Source organism: Corvus moneduloides, chromosome 16 (assembly GCF_009650955.1).
Source record: "Corvus moneduloides isolate bCorMon1 chromosome 16, bCorMon1.pri, whole genome shotgun sequence".
In the NCBI taxonomy this organism is placed as follows: Eukaryota; Metazoa; Chordata; class Aves; order Passeriformes; family Corvidae; genus Corvus; species Corvus moneduloides.
In genome coordinates this window covers 9,451,748-9,472,797 of record NC_045491.1, presented here as the reverse complement: position 1 = coordinate 9,472,797, position 21,050 = coordinate 9,451,748, and the positions used below count along the sequence as shown (strand labels likewise).

The 21,050-nt window shown below is 51.8% G+C and overlaps 2 protein-coding genes and 1 long non-coding RNA gene across 4 annotated transcripts in view; 2 read left to right on the top strand and 1 right to left on the bottom strand.

The window, feature by feature from the left end:
- Nucleotides 1–6,444, top strand: part of ARHGAP17 (Rho GTPase activating protein 17) — a 40,671-nt gene extending 34,227 nt beyond the window's left edge. The window contains 3 exon segments of the mRNA XM_032125751.1: nt 557–720; nt 1,348–1,926; nt 6,314–6,444. Coding sequence (XP_031981642.1) covers nt 557–720; nt 1,348–1,926; nt 6,314–6,444 — 874 coding nt within the window.
- Nucleotides 6,445–6,804: 360 nt separating this feature from the next.
- Nucleotides 6,805–20,874, bottom strand: SLC5A11 (solute carrier family 5 member 11). Of its 2 annotated transcripts, XM_032125759.1 has the most exons (16): nt 19,823–20,874; nt 18,890–18,961; nt 18,168–18,272; nt 17,907–17,966; nt 17,394–17,498; nt 15,697–15,775; nt 15,194–15,197; nt 14,676–14,779; nt 14,004–14,209; nt 13,096–13,231; nt 12,648–12,755; nt 12,235–12,385; nt 11,858–12,026; nt 11,563–11,778; nt 10,316–10,463; nt 6,805–8,930 (listed from the first exon to the last, which is right to left on the bottom strand). In XM_032125759.1, exons 1-16 carry the CDS (start codon nt 20,018–20,020, stop codon nt 8,716–8,718), a joined length of 2,076 nt encoding a protein of 691 aa, XP_031981650.1. In that variant the 5' UTR covers nt 20,021–20,874; the 3' UTR covers nt 6,805–8,715. The 2 variants fall into 2 exon arrangements, with proteins under 2 accessions (XP_031981650.1, XP_031981649.1); XM_032125758.1 differs by lacking the exon at nt 15,194–15,197 and having other exon boundaries at nt 14,676–14,757; nt 15,669–15,775.
- On the top strand, nt 9,752–11,980 carry LOC116451872. The gene is made up of 3 exons (XR_004243359.1): nt 9,752–9,825; nt 10,202–10,449; nt 11,880–11,980. It is a non-coding gene; the product is annotated as an uncharacterized LOC116451872 (long non-coding RNA).
- Nucleotides 20,875–21,050: the final 176 nt, after the last annotated feature.

Below are 21,050 nucleotides of genomic sequence, written 5' to 3'. Positions count from 1 at the left end.
CAAAACCAGCTCATTTGGAAATCCCCTGCAGATCAGTATTTCCTCCACAGATGGCCTTTGTGGCAGAGGCAGCTGAAACGAAACCTTCGGGGTTGTGTCTGAAAGTTGCACCTAAAATCTGCACAGCCTCTGTGAAAGTACTCGCAATTTATTAACACCATCTGGAGAAATGGGGGCTGCAAAGTGCCGGAAGAAGTGAGTGTAAGTCAGTCCTTTTGAGGGCTAAATTGCTGCAGGTGACTCTAAATACAGAGAAGTGAGTGAAGGCTGCAGGTGCACAGCCAGAGGAGCTGGCTCATCCTCCATCATCAACCCAGCGCTGCTACAGTGTTCACCACTGAACCATGTCCTCAAGTGCCACATCCACGTTTTTTGAATACTTGAGGGACTGTGACTCCACCACTTCCCTGGGTACCTGTGCCAGGGCTTGACAATGCTTTCAGTGAAAATTGTTTCCTAATATCTGATCCACAGCACAGTTTGTAATGGAACAGGTGCAGCTGAGCCAGGCAAGGCACGTTACAATCGTCTCTAATGTGGGCTTTTTAATTTCCAGTACCTCGAAATCCAAGGACAGCACATCTTCAGCCACTCCTCCACCGGTGAGGAACGGTGGCCAGGGGGGCCCTGCCCCTGGCCAGGCAGCACCCAGCACCTCCCAGCTCTCTGTCACCCAGCCCCAGAACGCTGCTGGTCCCAGTCCCCACGCCCTGAGGAGAGGTGTGTGTTTATTTGCTTTTCAAGCCACTGCGTTCCAACTCTTGATGTGCTGCAAAAATGCTACTAAAATAACTTTATCAGCATCTCTGCCCTTACATAGACAGCAGTTTAATCTGTTGGCTTGTCCCCAAGGCCTGGCTGTAAAGCAGCTGTGACTTTTGGACTCTCTGAATGGTGATAGTGTCACCAGTGCTGTTTAACAAACTCTCTCAAAAGCTATTGATTAGTAAATGCTTGTACTTGGTAATGCACCATTCTATTTTGATAACATACCTGAGGATTTTTTGTCCAGCTAATTGCTTTCTTTGGGAGCTTGGTTTGGAATCAGAGAATTCCAAGATGTTTTGGGTTGGAAGGGACCTTAAAACTCATCTTGTTCCGCCCCCTGCCATGGGCAGGGATACCTTCCACTATCCCAGCCTGGCCTTGGACACTGCCAGGGGTGGGGCAGACACAGCTTCTCTGGGCACCCTGTGCCCACCCTCACAGGAAAGAATTCCTTCCCACTATCCCATCTAATCCCACTCTCTGTCAGTGGGAAGCCATTGTCCTGTGTCCTATTGCTGCATGCCCCTGTAAAAAGCCCCCCAGTCCCTGATGCTGGAATCTCCCCCCTTCTCTCCACAGCTATGAAGAAGCCAGCGCCAGCCCCACCAAAACCAGCCAACCCCCCACCGGGGCAGCCAGGAAGCCAAAGCTCTTCCCCAGCTGCTCAGCCACCTTCTGTCTCTCCAAAACCACCTGCCAGAAGCTCTTCTCCTCCTGCTCAACATGCAAACCAAGGAGCAGCCCAGACCTCCTCTTCCCAGGTTTCTGCACCTCGGAGATATTCCAGCAGCCTCTCCCCAATCCAAGCTCCCAGCCACCCACCTCCGCAGCCCCCAACACAGGCAACTCCTCCCCTGCAGCCCAAAGCAAGCAGCCAAGCATCTCCCAGTGAGCACGGACCAGAGCAGCCCTGCTCCTCGCTCCCGCAGACTCCGACTCCGCCCGACACGCCCCCGCTGGGGAAGCACCCCCATGCTGCCCCCCCTGAGCCCTGCCAGGCTCCCTGTTTACCTCAGAGTGGCACCTTGCCCCGGCCACGGCCCGTGCCCAAGCCCAGGAACAGACCCAGTGTCCCCCCTCCGCCTCACCCTCCCTCTCAGCTGCCTGGAGATGGGATGGCTGCAAATCCCACGCAAACAGCGTCCAAAATAGTCACAGGTGAGTGCATCCTTCCCTATCCGCTGTCTCCTCGGGGACTGGCAATGAAGAAAGTAGTGCCTGTAGCTGGGAGTTAATGTGGGGGGAAACTGAAAAGTACAAATCACAGTTAAAATACTCAATAGCTCATTTCCAGTTAAATGCCCACCCAGCTGCTCTGCACACGAGGGTGTCATTCCTGAGGCAGAAGTGTTTGGGGGCAAGTGGAGATGAACTTTCGTTATTTTTCTTCGTGTTTGGCAGCTGAACGCTGTGACAGCAGCTCACTGGGGCTGTCTCCAGTTCAGCATCTTGGCAGTCAATTCTGCTTGTACATCTGCTGCCAAAAAGCAAATATTTAGAGGAGGGAGAAGATGTAGCCAAAGGTAGTGGATTTCAGCACATATTGAGATAAGAAAAGGGCAAAAGTGGTCACTGACACGTGTTCTAATAGGCAAAACATGCAGAGAATGTTTTACCTTATGATAACAGAGGCTTCTGATGTGCTTTTAAGTTGGACATCCAGAAGCTGAAGAATCACCTGTATTAAACTGTATTTCTTAGGTCAATATTTATAGAGCTTCACATTTTAAATCCAATCTTTGTTTTAAGACAATCATGAAGTAAAGAAAAGCTTTTGTCTTCTCACAGAAACTTCATGAAGCTTGTAGTTATTGATTTGATAGGGATAATGTTAATAAAGACAGTTTAATAAAGTTTATTTTTTTTTAATGTAATTGCTGAGGCCATTCAAAATGAGCAGATTTTGGAATGTTCTCCTGCTGAGTTGCTGCTTATTCTGGGAAATTCTGAAGGAAGAGATACTGAATGTGGGAGACTAATGCTTTTAAATCTACTGATGATTAATAATGGTTGAAACTTTCCCATGACACTGCAGCTTCTCTAGAATTAGACTAATGTGTTGGAATGCAGAGTATCAATTCTGTTGCCTAACAGCTCTACCCCAATGCCTTCACAGGTGGGGATGGTTACTGCGAATAAGGTTTGTACTCACAGAAACTGCAATTGCAGCTAAACTGCTCCTGTTTGTAGCTTGAGTTCGGACATGCGCTTGGAATTGTGCTCTGCCAACTCTGTGTTCTCATCCCTACGTAGGAAATGTGCTCTGCCAAGTCTGTATCTCATCCCTACATAGCATTCTGTCTGCAAGAGGGTTTAAGACCTCTGCTGCTCAATTATAATAGGCCTGTGAACTTTTAAGTTATTCCTGAAGTCCCTGTAAAGAATTAACACTTCACACCAGGCCCCCAGAATTAGTCCCTGGGTCAGGTGTGATGAGTGACCCATTTCCAAGAGACTTGTTCTGCTCAGTGCAGGCAAATATGATTTTTCCTACAATTTGGTGGTTTATGGTTATGTTTTAATGTAGCTCTCACTTTAGGTTTGCAGTTATTTTTAACCACTTGGAGTTTATTTGGCAAAATCCAGGCTGATGTGACTAAACTGGTGGCAGAACAGCCCCAGCAGCACCTGCACTGTGGTACCTTGGCTTCCCAGCCTCACTCATGGCTCTGTCTGCTCAGTCCCAGCTCATCCACACCTCCACTCACTTCCCACTGCTCAGGTGTGAGGCTTTGGGATGCTGCTGCTGCCTCCTGAGGGAACTACTGCACAGCAGGCTGGGGAAGTCAGGACTGCCTGCCTGAGTTAGCTCAAGATTTGCCTGTTTGCAGCCAGGACACTGAAATTAGTATTGGATTGAGAAGTCAGGCTGGAAATAGTTTGAGTTTGGGGTTTTTGTTAATTGGAGAAAGAGGTTGCCCAGAGAAGCTGTGGCTGCCCCATCCCTGAAGTGTCCAGGCAGGTTAGATGGGGCTTGGAGGAACCTGGGATAGTGGAAGGTGTCCCTGCCCATTATGGGATTCTGTGATTAAACCAGCAGTAAATGAGCTGCTTAAGCAACTAAAAAGTAGCTTTGCTTTTCAAAATAACTGACTTTTCCTGATTGTACTTTTGTCAGTATATTTAAAGTACAAGGATAATTTATTCCCAAGCTGAAGTCAGAATTGAGGCTGGGCTCTGAATCTTGATAGCACTTTACAATGAAGTTAGCAGCAACAGCTGTGCTAATGAGTCAAACTTCAAGGAAAGACTTGACCCTAATTTCTCAGTGTTTCATAGTTTGACAATATTTCTTTTCATTTTAGGGTTTTCCTGGTTCTGAGGAAATTGCTTAAATGATAGCAGACAGGGAGGGTTTGTTTTACCCCAGTGTAATAGAAGAAATCCTTGTCTTGTAATTAACTTCCAGCTGGGGCTGCTTCATAAGAATTGGGCAAGGCAAGCACCTGCCAGAGGGAAGTGCAAACCATAGCAAATTGGCCCAGGTGTGTGCTGTAAACACAGTATGGAAGCTGCCACGCAGGAAAACTGAGAAGGGAAAGCTGCTGAGCAAGGATTCTCTCCAAATCTGGTGAAGGGACCTAGAAAATCCAGCCTGTTTAGCTAAAATCCCCTTGGGGAGGGGTTGAAGTGACACTCAGGCTCACCTCCAGCAGTACACTCCATGCTGAAGCATCCACCTTTTCCAGATCAATCTGTTTTTAAAGGATTAATAATCTGAATTAACACCACCACCTGTCACATAAGAGTATCTGCTCTAATATTCACAGCTGCACATACAAGCACTTACAGACTCACTAATTCACGATGTGCAATTGCTGTTTTTAATTTGAACCTTAGCAAGTGGAGCAAGGGAACAAAATTAAGGTGCCAGCAAACCTTATAATAATCCCAGAACAGGAATTCTGAACTGTACTCAGGATACTGTTGACTCCTTTGTCCATGTACTGGACTTTAGTAATGCCTCAACTTCTATTTATGGTGTTAAAGGAAGAAGCCCTAGAATATTCTAATCAAAGGTTTTATTAAATAATCCAGATGTTTGACCAGCATTCAGTAGGAACTGTATTGGCAAGTGCAATGGTAAGGAAAAGGCCCCTGATTGGCCGACACTGTTGCTAATTGCTAATGATGTGTGTGTGCTAACCACTAACCCACCCCAGTGCCCTGCTGTGTGTGTCCCTCAGGCATGGCCAGAGAGGGGCTGCTGCTGCTCCCATTAACCCACTAAAGTGCTGGAGAGCAGAATGTGAAGCTCTTGGTGTCTCCTGGCCACTCTCACCTTGTGCTGTCTCCATGTACCGAAAATCCAGAACTGGTGTGTTCCATGCAGAGGCTCCTTCTGTATCAGATGTCACTGCACTGTCCTGTGTCACAAATGCTCTTACCCCATGTTACAGCATCCCAGAGTAGCTGCTCCAGGGGCTCAGAGCAACCTGGGCTAGTGGAAGGTGTCCCTGCCCATGGCAGAGGGTGGGACTGAGTGGGCTTTAAGTTCCCTTCCAGCCCAAACCGTTCTGGGATTCTGTGCCTTAACCCAGAACAGGATGGAATTCCAGCTGCTCTATTGCAGTATCCCAGGACGCAGATCCCTGCAGGCTGTGGGGGGCTCAGGGGCAGGGGAGGCTGCACCCAGTGGCTGCTTCCCTCTCTTCCAGGTCATTTAGCTCAGAAACCTTCAACTTGAGCTTTTCTACAGTAACTTTTGGGTTAACTTCAGAATTTCATGCTTGAGTTATGAGTCCCAATCTCTCTAGGATGCCTGTCTGCACCTCCTGTGCTTGAAAACAAGGCATTTATTTGGATTTTTTGTTGATTTAAGTGATCTAAATTACTTCCTGTGTGGAGCAGCTGCTGGACTGCAGTAAGGGATGTCATGGCATATTATAAATCAGCTTTCCAAAATCTTGACAAGATTTTCAGTTACATTTTTTTGAGCTGCTAGGGATTTTTCTGGTTTGATAATTCTAGCTGCCAGGGCAGTCAGTCACCAGAGATGCAGCATTTTGTGGTCTTTTTTTGGACACCTTGGCTTGAACAAAATTCTCCTCTCCTCAGAAGAGGCAAAGACCATGACATGCCCTGTTTACACAGGAGAGAGGTTTAATCTGCATTTGCTGTAATTAACTTCTGCCTCCTTTTGACACCATCCTTGTTCCTGTTGCTTCTCAAAGTCACAGGTGGTGTTCCCTGGTGGATGATTTAGGTGCCAGATTATTTTGCTGAGTGTTTTGACATGAAAGTCCAGAATAGCTCTCCAGGGGCACTGAGGTATTTAATCCTAAATCAGACTCACTGTCCTCCTTTCTTCAGGAAGAAGTGGGTTTCTGTTACTTTGTCCAGGACTAAACCAGGGTCTGTAGGAGAAGCAATCCAAGCTGTTCAGTTGGGCTCAGCCCTTTGTGCCCACTGGGGCCAGCTCTGGTCCAAGAGCCTTCATTGATCTTTGCTTTCCCTTCTCTGTCTAAGGAAATGCCCAGGAATTCCCAAGTGAATGAGCTGGCCCTGGCCCGGCTGCTAAATTTGCTGTTCCCTTTTTGTGCAGACTCTAATTCCAGTATTCCAGAACCACTTCCAAACCCTCCTTCAGAGCTTCCCGCAGAGCCAGCGGGCAGAGAGCTGCACAACCACCTCCTGCTGGACATTGACAATGACACGGAGAGCACCGCGCTGTGACCGGAGCACTCCGGCTTCCCAGGGCTCCTCTCCTGGAGGAAAACCCTCAGACCTAACAGGGAAAAGCTTCTTCTGGCAACGTGGCACAGCTGTGCGGAGTTGGGACTGGTGCATCCTGGGGACAGTGATCTCCAGGATCGTTGAGATTGGAGAAGACTTCCTCAGAAAATGGAGCCCAACCTTTGGCCAAGCTCCGGTTTCGCCCTCAGAAGAAGTTTAATGATCTGGGTCTGGACAACGGTTTTCATACTCTTGGATGGAAGGAATGAATTCCTGCAGGAACTTGCCTAGGAAGCGTGGTCAGTGCTGATACAGGTGGTATTAGCAGAAATTCCGAAAGAATAAGAAGCAGAACATTAGTTATTTAAAGTGCATGTCTGTATTGCGGAAATAATCCTTGTCACGTCACGGTTAGAGTTTATTTGTAGTTCTTAGCCCGTACCAGGAGCTGCCTCCCAAGGGACATTCCCTCTCGGATTTGCTGCAGATTCCCCTCAAGCCATGAACCAAACCCCTGCCCCAGTGCTGGTGGTGACTGCTGGTTCTCAGTCACCCTGTGGAACTGTGGATGCATCCAGTGCCTTGAAGGACTGTCATGCTGTAGGAGGAACTTCCTGTCTCTTTAATCATTTCATTGCTACGTAGGATCAGTACTTACCCTGATTTCATAGTTATTTGTATTAACCTGCTTTGTTCATGTGCAACTGGCAACTGTTTCACGAGGAAACCGTGGAAATGGGGTTTGTGCTTTTGTTGAAAACGGTTGAATTTTGAAAGAACTTTGAAACAGCTGTTTGGAGTCAGCAGTTGAGTGAACATTTATAAAATTAAAGATTGTTTTTTTGTCAACTTAAGGCATCTTTATTCTAGTGTTGTTGTTTCCAGTGGGTCCTGAAGGTCACAGTGATCCCCTGGACTGTGTAGCTTGGAGTCACTGGATGCTCAGCTTGGTTTTCCCTTAAGGACTTTCCTCTGTCACCACACCAGTCCTGTAACAAATCTTTGTAACTCTGAATTGTTTGGTGAGCCACAACCTCCAGCCCTGTGACTGAGTTTATCCTGTGACTTTGATGTTCATCCCCCAAACTGGGCAGTGCCTTTTTCCCCCAGGCTTTCCAACAGTGTTTCACTTGCTCAAGAAGGATCCCCAAGTGCCAGTTCCCTTTAAAAGGTTTAATAAAAGAGTATTTTCTGATTTTGTGAGCTGCTGCAGGTTTCCAGGTGTTCCTGCCCATTCTCACTCCCTGCACATGCAGTGCTGTCAGTTCTGGGGGTGAGGTTTGTTACTGGTATTTAATGAATTCTGGGAACCACCAGCAGCTTGGGGCGAGAGGGCAGGTGAGGGGCTCAAGGAGGAACGTCCTCCAACATGGGTGTGGGGTCCAGAGGTCTTGGCAGCCCCCCCATCCCCAGAGACTCCAGGCAGGCAGGAACCAGCTCTCACTCTTTAATGTTTCTCTGCAGCTGCACGAGGCCCTGGGGCCAGGGCAGGTGATGGTGCCCAGCCCACCTGTGGCCGCAGGGGTGACAGCAGTTGGTGACAGCAGTTCTCCCAGCCCAGGGTTCTCCACTGAGGTGCTCCCAGAACGGCTGTGGGGGCCCAGGCAATGAGGGGCTGCCACTGGGTGCCTCTGCCCTGGCACAGCTGGTGGCTTTGGCTGGTTTAGGTCCTTCAGGTGCCCTTGGCAGCAGTTTTGGGGCAGTTTCCACGCTGCATGCTCGTGTTGGTGTTGCCGTTGGAGTGTCAGTGATGGTAACTCAGCCAGAGCTCCCAGAGAGCCCCATCAGCACTCAAGGAGCTAAATGGGCACAGCTGAGCCAGAGGCACAACAGAGCCCAGACAACAGCCCTTGGCTCTGCCCCAGGCACTCAGGGGTGTCACTCCCATCCCTCAAGGCTGGAGGAGCTGAACCACAGGGGACCCAAGTCGTTGTAGCTGGTTATAGAGGCATAAATAGGAAGAGAATCCTGGCTTCCTGAATTCCAGGCAGTGCTCTAAGGCCAAAGAGCAAAATTAAATATTTAAAATAACCAAACCAGCCTTTCTCAGCTGGTTGGTGCCAGACAGGGTCTGACGGTGCCAGTGCCAAGTGCTCAGCCCTGGACGCAGCCAGGCCCCCATTAGAAATAAGGAAAGGATCAGGGAGGAGGGTCTGTCTTAAATAAAGAAATAAAATTTAGAAAGCATTAAGAATTACATTAACCCTCTGCTAATCATTAATATTTACACCAATTAAAGTTAGTTGATGTTGTGTGGCCTGGCATCCCTGGCTATGCAAAGTACGCCCAGAGGAAGACCCCAGCACACACACAGAGGAGCAGGTTGATGTTCAGGACGTGTTTCACCAGCGGTTTCTCCTCCAGGGAAGCCACGGGCAGGGGCTCGGGTTTGGGTGCACTCTCGGCGCTCTCCTGCCTGCGCTCCATCCCGCAGAGCCACAGGAAGGTACTCAGCAGCTTCGAGCTCCCCTTGGCCTCAGCTGCACCTGGAACGAGAGTCAGGAGGAAGGGATGAGTCTTGCCAATGCAGTGACTCCCAGGAACGTCTCATGCTCCTGTGCAAAGGGTTTGGACACAGAAACACACCCGTGGTCTCTACATGAATACTCTCTATGCTGGGACCCCTTCAGTCAGCACCTCTGGGGCTATAAGACCAGTTCTATCCTCCCTGGAGCTCTGAGCTCAGGTTCCGCTCTTCCCAGCATTTTAAGCCACGATAAACGAAACCTAAAAACTGAGTTGTAGCTGCCCCTGAGCCTGCCTAGGCAAGGGCTGCCCTAGTCCATCCCTGCCACGCCTCTAAACTGGATTTTCCCAGTGCCTTGGGACATACGTGATTTAACGCTGGGAAGGCAACGCTCATGTCCAACAAGTGTGAGACTTCCCAGCAGCGGGAGAGCTGCGCCGTAACTCATTAACTCACAACAGCTTGTTACAGATCAAAGGAACACGCAGCAAAAGCTGCAACATTATATAAACGGGCTGATCCTGGCAAAAACAAGGGATGCGAATCATTGCTGCAGAGTGCACAGGGCGTTCTACACACAGCTGTACCTAATACCGACAAGTACAAGTTTTAAAAAGTGCAAATCCTCCTTCACTGATCTGCCAAGAACTCGGCCCAGGGCTCTGGGTTCTCCCTGCTGCTAGAGCCAATCAGAAAACACTGCTGAAAAACAGAAAGGGAACTTCATCAACAGTTGTGTTTTCCTCCACCCTCCCCTTTTCCAACCAGTTCTGGCAGCAGGTGCCACAGTACCAGCTGCTGGCACGGGATAAGGGCCATGGTTCTGTATCCCATCCAGCTCCTTTGCTGCAAGCTTTTATAATGTCATTGAGAGTTGGAAAAGAAACTGAACTCCTGCTTAGGTAAAATGTCAGGTAAGGCCTTTTTCCTCCTGGGCAAGAGGAGACTGAGGTCAGACCTCACTGTGCTCTGCAGCTCCTCCTGAGGGGCTCTGCTCTCTGGGACAGGGACAGGACCCAGGGAATGGCTGGAGGTTCAGGGGCAGGTCAGGTTGGACATCAGAGAAAGGTTCTTCCCCCAGAGGGTGCTGGGCACTGCCCAGGCTCCCCAGGGAAGGGGCACGGGCCCGAGGCTCCCAGAGCTCCAGGAGCGTTTGGACAGCGCTGCCAGGGATGCCCAGGGTGGGAGTGTTGGGGTGTCTGTGCAGGGCCAGGAGTTGAACTCGATGATCCTTGTGGGTCCCTCCCAACTGAGCATATTCTCTGTTCTTTAATTCTATGATTCTTTCAGCACTCCCTGAAGCTACGGCATTCCAGAGGAAGGAGTTTGAACGTCCCTTGTCTTGCAGGCCGCTGGGAACGCCAGGGGCTGTGAGGTGTGGGGTTACTGAGCACGACCACTTACATTTGTTACCATCTGAACTATTCTCGGGAGCAGTGCTCAGCTCAAGCTGCAGCGCGGCCGGGTCCTTGGCAGCGACGGGGCCGGGGCTGGCTGCCAGCTCCTGCTTGGGCGGAGGATCCCCACGAGTGAACCAGGTGAGCCGACTTATCTGATGGCATGAAAGTGGTGTTAAGGAAACTGCTGTCCCGGGGCTCAGGGGCGCCTCGGCCCCGCGCCGCCCGCAGAGACAATGCGGAGAGGGCCGCAATCCGTCCTCCTGCCCTGAAGGAGCAGCCGAGGGCTCCGCCGGGCTACCCTGGCCTCTCGTGGGTTGGTTTTATCTGGGACACGACAGCTGCTTGTCCTCCAGCTCAGAAGGATGAGTCTGTAAAGTCTGTACTGAGGGGACATCCCGGTGTGGGACCATCCCTGGGCTCAGACTGAGAGCGGGTCAGGAAGGAGCAAAAAGAACAGAAATTGTGGCCAGGGAGGGTTGGCTCAAAGTGGGGGTTCTGAGAGAAGAGACAGCAAGTGGGAAATAGGGTTTTTTTCCTTCAAATATCTAAAAGACTCATTATAGAGGGATGTTCTCAGTGGCAGTGCAGATAGAGAGCGATGAGCACCATGTAAAGCTGGAAAGATTGAGGCTGGAGATGAGGAAGAGCTGTTACAGGGAGGGCAGGTGAGCTCTGGACTGATCACACACCTCCAGGCATCTCCCTCTCTGAGAATTTCTGAGTTCAGGGTTAGTCCTGTTTTGAAGCAAGAGGATGTGCTGCTGTGGGAGCTCTGAAGCTCCCCTGCCCCTCTCCTTTCTGCTCTCAGCACCAGTACATCTACTGAAAATAGTCAAACTGGCACAAACATGTTCCAGAGGAGAGGTACTCTCTGCACTGGCTCTTTGCTGCGAGTAAAAAATGTTTCCTCGCTAAGTTAGTAAGATAGTTGGTAAAGATGACCCAGAAGCTGGAATTTCTTGGAAAATAGAGGGGAAAAGGCTAATTTGACATGGATGAAACACACACACTTGAACTTAACAACAGCTCCTGGTAGAATCTACTGTTGACCAGTCTCCAGGGTGGGATTTGTGGGCCCCAAATCAGAAACAGCAGCAAAGGTGCTGAAGCAGAGGAGAGGTCACTGCTACAGGTGTGACCATAAATCAAGAGTGAACGGAGGCTTCCATCTCCTGCTTATTTATCCCCAGGGATGTAGCATGGGGCATCCTGGAAAGCACTTAGGGCTAAGGGAGCAGAGGGGTAACGCACCATTTCAGGGGCCGGGGGCTCGGTGGCCATGCTGACCACGAGCATGGTGAGGGTGGAGATGGCCGCCAGCACCATGGAGAAGTAGAGGTAGTGCATGTACTTGACCACGCCAGGCCGGCTGTCGGGCTCGCCACACTGGGGCTCAGGGTAGATGAAGTCCAGCACCAGCCGCACGAAACCCAGCAGCAGCCCCAGCACCAGCCCCCAGAAGGCACCCTGGAAAGGAAGGGAATTCTGTGTTGGAGCAGCATCCAGCCAGGATGCAGGGCTGCTCTCAGGCCAGCAGAGTCGGTACCTTCTCGTTTGCTCTTTTCCAGAAGCAGCCCAGAATGAACACCATGGCCACGGGCGGCTGCAGGTAGGAGCTGATGGACTGGATGTAGATGAAGAGTTGCCCGCCCTGGCCAGCCTGCACCAGGGGGATCCACAGGATGGACACCACAGTGAGCAGCAGCACAAAGACCCTGGGCAAGACAAAGGAGCCATTCCTGTGAGCTCAGGCCCTGCTTTTCCAGTTGCTCAGTGTGACACTCTGACCTAGGTGTCCCACAACCATAAAGCCTCCATTGCCATCCTCCCCGAGCCTGTGCAGGGTGGTGGCACCCCAGCAGCTGTGCCCAGATGTGTATCTGGCACTCGGGCTCTAATCCAGCTCATCCCAGTTCTCCCCACCTGCCAACAATCATGAGCTCCCACTCCGAGCACCGAGGACGGAAGTGTTTCCAGAGGTCCATGGTGAAAATGGTGCTGGCGCTGTTGAAGATGGAAGTCAGGGAGGACATGAGGGCTGCGATCATCACTGACATCATCAGGCCCCTGAGTCCTGGGAACAAGGAGAAGTAGAGCCACCCTGAGGAACCCTCAGTAGCTCCACTGCAGGGTGGCCTCGGGGTCTTCTGTGGGCTAGAACAGACTTTTAAAACTGGTTTTAGCTCCAATTTAAAATGACAGTGATAGGTTTGTCCCACACAAACCTCACTGAAATGACAGTTCCAGGGTATTTTCCTCTCTGAACTTCCCTCCCAGATGCCTGTGGCTGCCACATGCCAACCCCACCAGTGCCAGAACCATCACCAAGCTCTTACCTACAGGCAGAAGCTCCAATACCAGCTTGGGATAAGCAATATCAGAACATCCAGAGGGGTTGCCACAGATTTTTTGGCAAATTTCCGGGTCTGCACAAGCCACCAGATCTGAAATAAGCAGTGGGGAGTGAGAGGCAGCATTCCCAGCCACAATACACCAGTGTCTCTGAACAAGTTCCTCTGCTCAATGTTGTAAACTGCTTTCTAAGGGAAATACTGGAGAGCTTGAGGAGCTTCCAGCAAATGACACAGGACTATCTCAGCACAGGGATGTCTGGGGCTGCTCTGGGAGGATCTGCATCCTCCAGCTCCTAACTGGAAGAAAATTTCTTCATGTGTTGGGTATTTGATGCATTGGAGCCTCTCAGCTTATTCAGGAAAGGCTTCTCCAGCTCTGTGGAGTTGGCACAGGCAGAGGGAGGGAAGAGATCTCTCCCTCAGGACTTACCTGGGAAGAGAACCCGGCTGATCATGCCTGGCATTACCATCATAAAGAGGGGCAAAATCTTCAAGTAGGAGGTCATCAAGGAGCCTCCTTTGGCGTGGGAGAGGTTTTTGGCAGCGAGGGACCTCTGAACAATGACCTAGGAATGAAGGAATGGGTTTGGTTGGCTGCCAGCAGCAGGAGCTGGCTGGGATGACGCGATCCCAACTTTGATCTCCACTGAACTCTGGAAGTCTCAGAGGGTGATCACAGAGCTTGGCTGTGGCTCTGGAGTTGTTGCTTTGGATCCTGACTCCTTTCAGAAACACAGGCACTGCTTGTGCCATTCCAGCCGAGCCTGGAAGGACACTGTGCTGCAGGACCTGACCCTCACCTACCCATGCCCAGGATTTTCCATTCTTCCTGCACTGGGGACTTCCCTGACCCTGTGGAGAAGCCTGGCCAAGGATCAGGACAGAGCCTGAAACAAGCAGCATTAAATAAGAGAGCAAGAAAGCACAACTGGAACAGCAGGAGGTGTTTTAGGGCTTCAAGTCCCTGGCTCTCATGGTGTCACTGGAAGGAATGGGAGCCAGACACCGGGAAAGGTGAAAGAAGACATTCACAGGTGGTTCACAAGGAGTGAAAGGATTAAGTTAAAAAGCGAACAAACAAACAAACAAAAGACTTCTTTATAGACTGGGATTAACACACAAACACATTCTTACCACTTTTTCCATGGAGATGATTACTAATATTTAGTTGTGCATATCAAGTTTTCCTTCTTTAAGACTTCACCATCTGATTTTACTGATGTAAAATAAGATTTTACTGATGATACCCCTCAGAAAGAGTAAATCAATCCAGGTGAGGTCTCAACCCCCAGGTTTGTAATCAGATTCAACCAACCACAGGAACAAGCAGTGACCCACCTGATCTGTGCACCAGTACCACAGGGATGGGATGGTCATTCCCACCAAGACTCCTGGCCAGGGCAGGTCAGAGTTCACAGGGTCTCGGAAAATGTGGAAAGCATCTTCCCTGGGCAAGCCACAGCTGCTGTTTTCCTTGCGGATGCTGGGAATGGCATAGAAGTATTTTGCCTGCAAACCTTCAAGGCCACCAACTTCAATAAAACCTGAAATGGGTCATGAGAAGCTGTTACTGCATCCCCCCAGGTCAGGACTCTGATTCCAGTCTCTGGTTCACTATGGGTGATGCTCCACAAGTATTCTTTAAAAATCAGAATCTCTTGATTCTCAGACTGGGCTGGGGAAGAGCAGACACTCACTGCTGGCTGGAGGAGGTGCTGCCTCTCCTATGGGATCACAGAATCCTGGGATGCTTTGGGTTGGAAGGGACCTTAAAGCCCAACCAATTCCCACCCCTGCCATGGGCAGAGACACTTTCCACTATTCCAGATTGCTCCAAGCCCTGTCCAACCTGGCCTTGGACACTTGCAGGGATCCAGGGACAGCCACAGCTTCTCTGGGCACCCTGTGCCAGGGCCTCTCCACCCTCACAGGGAAGGATTTCTCCCTAATATTTAACTTGGTGAAGTTTCTGTCATAGTTTTAGTGACAAACCCCCAGGAAAACACTCACTGAAGACCATGAGGGACACGGCCCCGATGAGCATGATGAGGGTCTGCAGGGCATCAGTGTAGATCACGGCTGCCAGGCCACCTGGGAGAGCAGAGAGGCACAAACTGGGATGAACTGTTCTGTCAGAGCAGTTCACACTTTGCACAAGTTCTTGCCCAGCAGCACAAGCAGAGCCCTGAACCTGGCTGGGGGTTCCGTCCGTGCTGGGGGGAAGTTTGGCCAATGACACTTTGGAATTTCTCAAGGTTTGAGTCATCATGAGTCACCATTTTGTCACTATAAGCCAAAAGCAGAAGCAGTTCTACGGGAAATGCTTGGAAAAGCTCTACAACAAAGCCCAAGCTGCAAAGGAGGAGAAAGAAAAAGGGGTTGTGATTTTACATCACTGGGGGTGAGCAGTGGGAAAGGAATAACCTTTCTTTGTTTGGGATTTCTGCTTGCTCCCTGCGTGGCTGTTTTCCATTTGGCCACTCCTAAGCCCTGAAAGGGCATCCAAGCCTGGAGTCTTTCCGCATTACACGGCTCATTGTGGTGTAAATCCCTCACACCTCCAGAGAGCCCCAGGAAAACAAGGAAAATGTACCCTGAAAACGCCTTGGCAGAGTTTTTCCTTAAGGCAGAGCTGACCTGTGCCCACCTGGGGTGGCCTCTGAGGAAGGTTCACTTACTCTCATCTGGCATTTTTTTCTAAAAAGGTGAGTTTTCAATTGCTTTCCCATCCCAGTATCTATATTCACGGCAAAACCAGGCTGCTGGGGGTGCAGGACATAGTGCATGGCATGAATCACGGAATCCTGGAATAGCTTGGGTTGGAAGGGAGCTTAAAGCCCATCCAGTGCCACCCCCTGCCACGAGCAGGGACACCTTCCACTATCCCAGGCCGCTCCAAGCCCCATCCAACCTGGCCTTGGACACTTGAATGTCTCAGCTGACTGGGCAGGTCAGTGGCAGGGTCAGGGGTGGGGTCAGTGCAGGTCTGTCCCCAGCACGCACGGACACGGTGTACACGGCAAGTGATGGCCAGCAGCCCCGGCCACGGCGATGTACAGGTCCCAGTGCAAGCCTGCTGGATGAACAGGGCCCCCGGCGTACATGTCCACCTGCAGAACAGCACAGTCACACAGTGCACTGACAGCATGACCAAACTCCTCAAAGCTCCACCCCCTTCACTGGGAGCAGCCTGGTTTGGACATAGCCCCCCAGACCCCCACAGCATCTCCCCCGTAGCACATCCCTCTGCAGCCCCAGCTCCTCCCTGCCACAGCAGGACAAGGGCCAGCTCACTCTTAAGCCAGTTTATCATTATTGCTGGTCACAGTGGTGACAGTGAGGGGATGACAGGGCTGTCACGAGAGGGGAGCGTGCACAGCTCTGGGACAAAGGCATTGGGGTGAGTTTCTCTTTCTCCAAGCCCCAGGGTGGTGAAGCTGGGCTGGGCAGGGCAGGGACTGGGGAACCTGCCCTGCAAACCCCCTCTGCCCAGCCCCTCCCCAGAGCTCCCCCGGCTGCCACAGCCCCAGCTTCCACCTGGGAATCCCTTCCTGCTGCCATGGGGACTGGGAGATCAGCAGGAAATGTGTCCGGGGCTGGGCCCAGCCCTGCCCAACCAGCTCTGCAGCTACGTGAAAATGCTGTGGGTGAGGAGAGCTTTGGGACAGGCAAAGGGCCGAGCACAGGAGGACAGACAGGTGTAAAAGCATCCTGAATACAGGAGTTGCGTTATCAGAGATTCCATCAAACAGTCACTTTTATCTAGAGGAAAATCTGAGCCTTCCCCATCAGTGCCATCTGAACCCCGGGACTTGCATCAATTTCATACAGTCCTGGGGTGGTTTGGTTGGAAGGGACCAGGGACCTTAAAGATCATCCCATTCCCACCCCTGCTGTGGGCAGGGTCATCTTCCACTATCCCAGGTTGCTCCAAGCCCTGTCCAGCCTGGCCTTGGGCACTTCCAGGGATCCAGGGGCAGCCACAGCTTCTCTGGGTACCCTGTGCCGGGGCCTCCCCACCCTCCCAGGGAGGAATTCCTTCCCAATACCCTATCTATCCCTGCCCTCTGGCAGTGGGAAGCCATTCCCTGTGTCCTGGCACTCCAAGCCCTTGTCAAAAGTTTCAGGAGGTTCAGAGGCAGGGTCAGACACCGTGTCCCACTCTGGCTCTCCATGTACAGGAAAAACCCCAGCAGGGATCTGTCTGTTTTCATGGCTCCGTGCCCTGGCTGGCAGTTAATGAACAGCCACCAAGCTGTTGTGCAAGGCTTGATTCAGTTATTTATTCAAACAGGTGCAATAAACACTTTTCTTCTAACCCTGTCCCAGCTCCTCCATCCTCCTCCATCCTGCCATAACAGCACCTGGTGTGTGCACGGGCAATAAATGTGCAAAGGGGAGAAATCAGGGGAGCTGCCAGAGGTGCAAAATCTAACGACCACCACATCCACCCTCACAGCCCCACCTGTCCATGGACTATTGCTCAGTACACTGCCATGAGCTTTCCCTCCTGCTGTAGCAAGCATTCAGGTGCAAACTGAGAAAAAAAAAAGCAAACGAAGCTACTCTTTTTTGTGTAGGTTCTCAAAAAAATACAGTCTCTCTTCCTTGGGTGTTTTGGTAACAAACCCTTATCTGCTCATCCAGGAAGTGCCACTGGTTGCATTTCTCAGCACACATTTCCAAAGTGAATTAAATCCAATCCATTTCCCTTTTTTTTCTACTTACAGATATTTTGGTGAAGATGTAGATGAACAAGTAGAGAATGGCCAGGAATATCTGAATTCTTTTGCCTCCGAAACGTTTCCGCAAATATTCTGGCATGGTCGTAACCTATGGAGATAGATGGGGTCAGGGAAAGGTGGGGACGTTCCCTGGGTCATTCCCAGAGCTGCCAAGGGCTCCCCATGGAGCTGTGTGGGTGTTTGCACTGGTACAGGAGCAGACGGGCCCTGGTGGCTGCCCTGGGCTGGTATTTGGCTCTTGGCAAGCACTGACTGCTGCGATGCTGGCACAGGGCTCTCTATAAACTATGACAGGGGAGTTTTCATCCACCTCCTCGGGGCGTGGAGCGGCTCCGCTCATTGCCGGTGGTTTGGGAGTGACCTGAGCCCGCAGCCTGCAGTGCTGGTCGCAGGCAGCAGCTCTGTCACCCCCAGCCAGGCCACAGGAGCAGCCCCAGGCTCTGCAGGAGGGAGTTAATCCCTCACCACCCCGACGGACACAACAGCCCACACGTACCCCCGAGGCGATGTAGATGGGCAGGAAGAGCCAGGCCAGCACCAAGACACAGAACATCCCCTGTAAAGGGAAGGGAAGGTCAGACGGGGTGCTCCAGGCTGTGCTCGGGTGGGACGGGGACACGAGGTCCCAGCAGCTGGGGACTTGCAGCTCAGCACCAGGATCCGGAGCGTGGGAGCAGCCAGGGCTGTGCCCTGGTGTGGAGGCTCGTTGGAGCCTCCCTGCACAGCCCGGGAAGGGCTCCGGCTGTGCCTCACTCACATTCCACTCGTAGGCTGTTGCAGCAATTCCCGAGGCAGCTCCCGACCCGGCCAGGCCGATGAAGTGGCCGCTTCCCACGTTGCTGGCAAACAGGGATGCACCCACCTGGAGAAAGAGAGAAATCAGATCTGGCCCTGGCACAGGGCATCGTTCTCAGCCTGGCGAGAGCACAGGGAAGCTGTTCCCCTACTCCTGACATCAGAGGACATGAAATCCTCGTCAGCCTCTGCCACCTTCTTCTTTTCCCTACAGATTCAGTGGCTATGGCACCTCTCTCCAGCTTCTTTCACCATTCACTGCCAGTTTGTGGGCATGTTTGGGACCATCCTGCTTCCAAAGCATCTACTCTCTTGTAGGTGAGCGGAGAAGGTGGGGGGAACAGGTAGAAATGTCAGGTTCTGGCACCAGCACACACTGAGAGACCAGCCCAGCCCAGATGAGACACCCCAGCCAGTAGACGGGCTCAGCACAAATCTGTGACCTTGGTGGGGACCCCCAGGAAAGTCTGGAAATCTCCAGAAACAGCAGGTTTTGTGAGGCATCAGGCTGGGCCTCATCCTGCAGTCTCAAAAAAGCCAGTATGAATCCGGCCTTTGCAAAACACGGGAGAAACGTTTGTTTGTTTATTCCTGTTTGGAGAAGTGGGCTGTGCTCGGGCACGTGTGTTTGTCAGTGTGGCTGCAGCCCAGGGCTGTGGGCAGGATGAGGACAGGGGTACTCACAGGCCACCAGACCATCTGTCCCCCGGCGAGGAAATAGCCTTTGACAGTGCTGCGCTGCGTCTTCCACATGGACTGTGGGCACAGAGAGGGAAGCACGGGCTCAGGGCATCACCCAGAGACCCTGGGTGAGACCCTGAGCTGTCATCAGATGGAGGAGAAAGGTTTCCTGAAGGACACTTGCTGCTGGGAAATCCTGGGGGATGAGGGATGTGGGATGTGCCCTGAGCCACACGCAAAGTTTTCCATCATCTCGGCGCCCTGATGGAATGTTTTGTGTAATAAGCAAACTCAATCACTTCAGGTCAGAAAGGAAGGCCAGCAATTTTGGACAAGAGCTGTGGAATCCCTGGGTATTAGGCGCAGTCAGGAGGAATGCTTGGCATTGCACGTGTGACTTGTGGGCTCCCCTTCCCCAGAGATGATCCATGCAATACCCTGAGAGTTGTGCACCACGGCTAAAGGGAGCAGCTGTTCCTCTCTGCCTCCTGACAGCCAGGCTGTGCTTTTGCTGTCACAGAAGCCATGCCAAAGGATGTCCTTCTGCCTTAATTATATATAGACAATGTTATTCATTTAAGGAATTTGCTGTCAGGAGCCCTGTGGACAGGCACAGGTGATTTATAGGACAGCAATTCCTTCCTGGATGAACAAAACATCATTGTTAGCAATACTTTGTACTCAGCCTCTTCCTCACAAGGGTTCTCAAAACCTGGGCTAACACAAACCTGGACAGCCCTCCCCAGGGACAGTGAGGACGCTTCCCAGGCTGAGGAGAGGAGAAGGACCTGCAAACACCAACCTTTCTGCTCGTTCAGTGGAGTCCAGTGAAAAGCAGCCTGATTCCAGCCAAAGCAAAACAAATTGAGGCCAAAGCAGCCCCATTTTTCAGCGTAACAGGGCACATATGAAATTTTTTAACAAGTGTCTGCTCACCCACAGCCCAACAGCGAGGACGAAGAGGAAATAGAGCACGAGCACAGCGATGTCTATGGGCTCCAGTGTCTGCTGGGGGAACACGTCCCACGAGGGGGTCACAGAGGCCGGGGGGATGCTGGTGGGATCCATGGCTTCCTGGGCGGGCTGAGCACTCCTTTGTCCTGATGCATATACCTGTGGAAGGATGGGTGACATGGCCAGGGAAAGCCCCAGGACAGTGGTGACTGGTCCTTGAGGATTTCAGGGTCCTTGGCTGAGGTGCTGCTCGTGCCAGAGCTCTGGGGAGGGCTCCTGTCTCTGTCATTTGCCTTCATCCTCAACTGTGATGTGGAGATGCTGCCAGCAGGCAGGCCAGGTGGGTTGGTGGATTTCTTGTGTGATTTTCTAACTGGTGAGAAATGGGTGCATTAGAGAGAAGGTGAAAACAGCAGGAACAGAAGGAAGGAGCAGAGCTGGGGGTTACAGCCTGAGGGTCCCAGTGTGGCAGCACTGCAGGACTGGCCCCAGTGAGGAGCTGCTGCTGGAAACATGTTCTCACAAGCCACCAGGATTGACAGCACATGAACAGCCCTGGGAGCACTGGCATTTTCCTCCTTTGCCACACCAAGATCTTGAGCCCCATGCAGAGCACTTGGGCCTCCTCCTGAGCCAGGCCAATGTCCTGGAAAGTGGGAACTGTCCCCTGCTCCTTATCAGGAACAGAGACTGGCAACATGCCACCAAGGAATATAAAAACCCACTTTCTTCTCCAGAAATGCCTGATGGTGAGGTGTGGTGTCACTGTAGGATCCCTGGAAGAACTCCCTGGAGCATCCCGTGGTGCTGCCCCTTGGCAGAAGGGGCAGGATAAAGTCCAGGCAAGGAGGTTGGTCAGGTGTTTGAATTAATGCAGTTCATTCCCATTGCCTCCTTCCCTCAGCTCAGCCACACTTTGAGAGCAGGGCAGGAGGTGAGTGGCAGGTGAGGCCACCTCGGGCAGTCCCTGGCTCAGCAGTGGCCGCTGCCGGTCCCCAAGGAACCCTCAGTGCCGCACAGAGCAGGTTTGGGATTGTTCCTCTTACCCTGCTGAGCCGAGGAGAGGGTTCCCCCAGAGAGGAGCGGTCACCAGCCTCGGTGCTGCCTCGCAGCCAGGACAGCCCTGGGTCCAGTCTTGGTGTCACCAGATGCCTGTGCCAGGTGTCTGCCGGTCCCTGTCCTGCACATCTGACAGGTCCTTTGGCCTCTC

Coding starts and splice junctions, on each gene's coding strand:
- SLC5A11 (XM_032125758.1), bottom strand. CDS start 20,129: ATGACAGAGACAGGAGCCCTCCCCAGAGCTCTGGCACGAGCAGCACCT. Junction 12,386..12,647: donor ATTGGAGCTTCTGCCTGTAG/GTAAGAGCTTGG, acceptor CCTTGTTCCCAG/GACTCAGGGGCCTGATGATG. Junction 10,464..11,562: donor AGCCCCCGGCCCCTGAAATG/GTGCGTTACCCC, acceptor TCATGCCATCAG/ATAAGTCGGCTCACCTGGTT.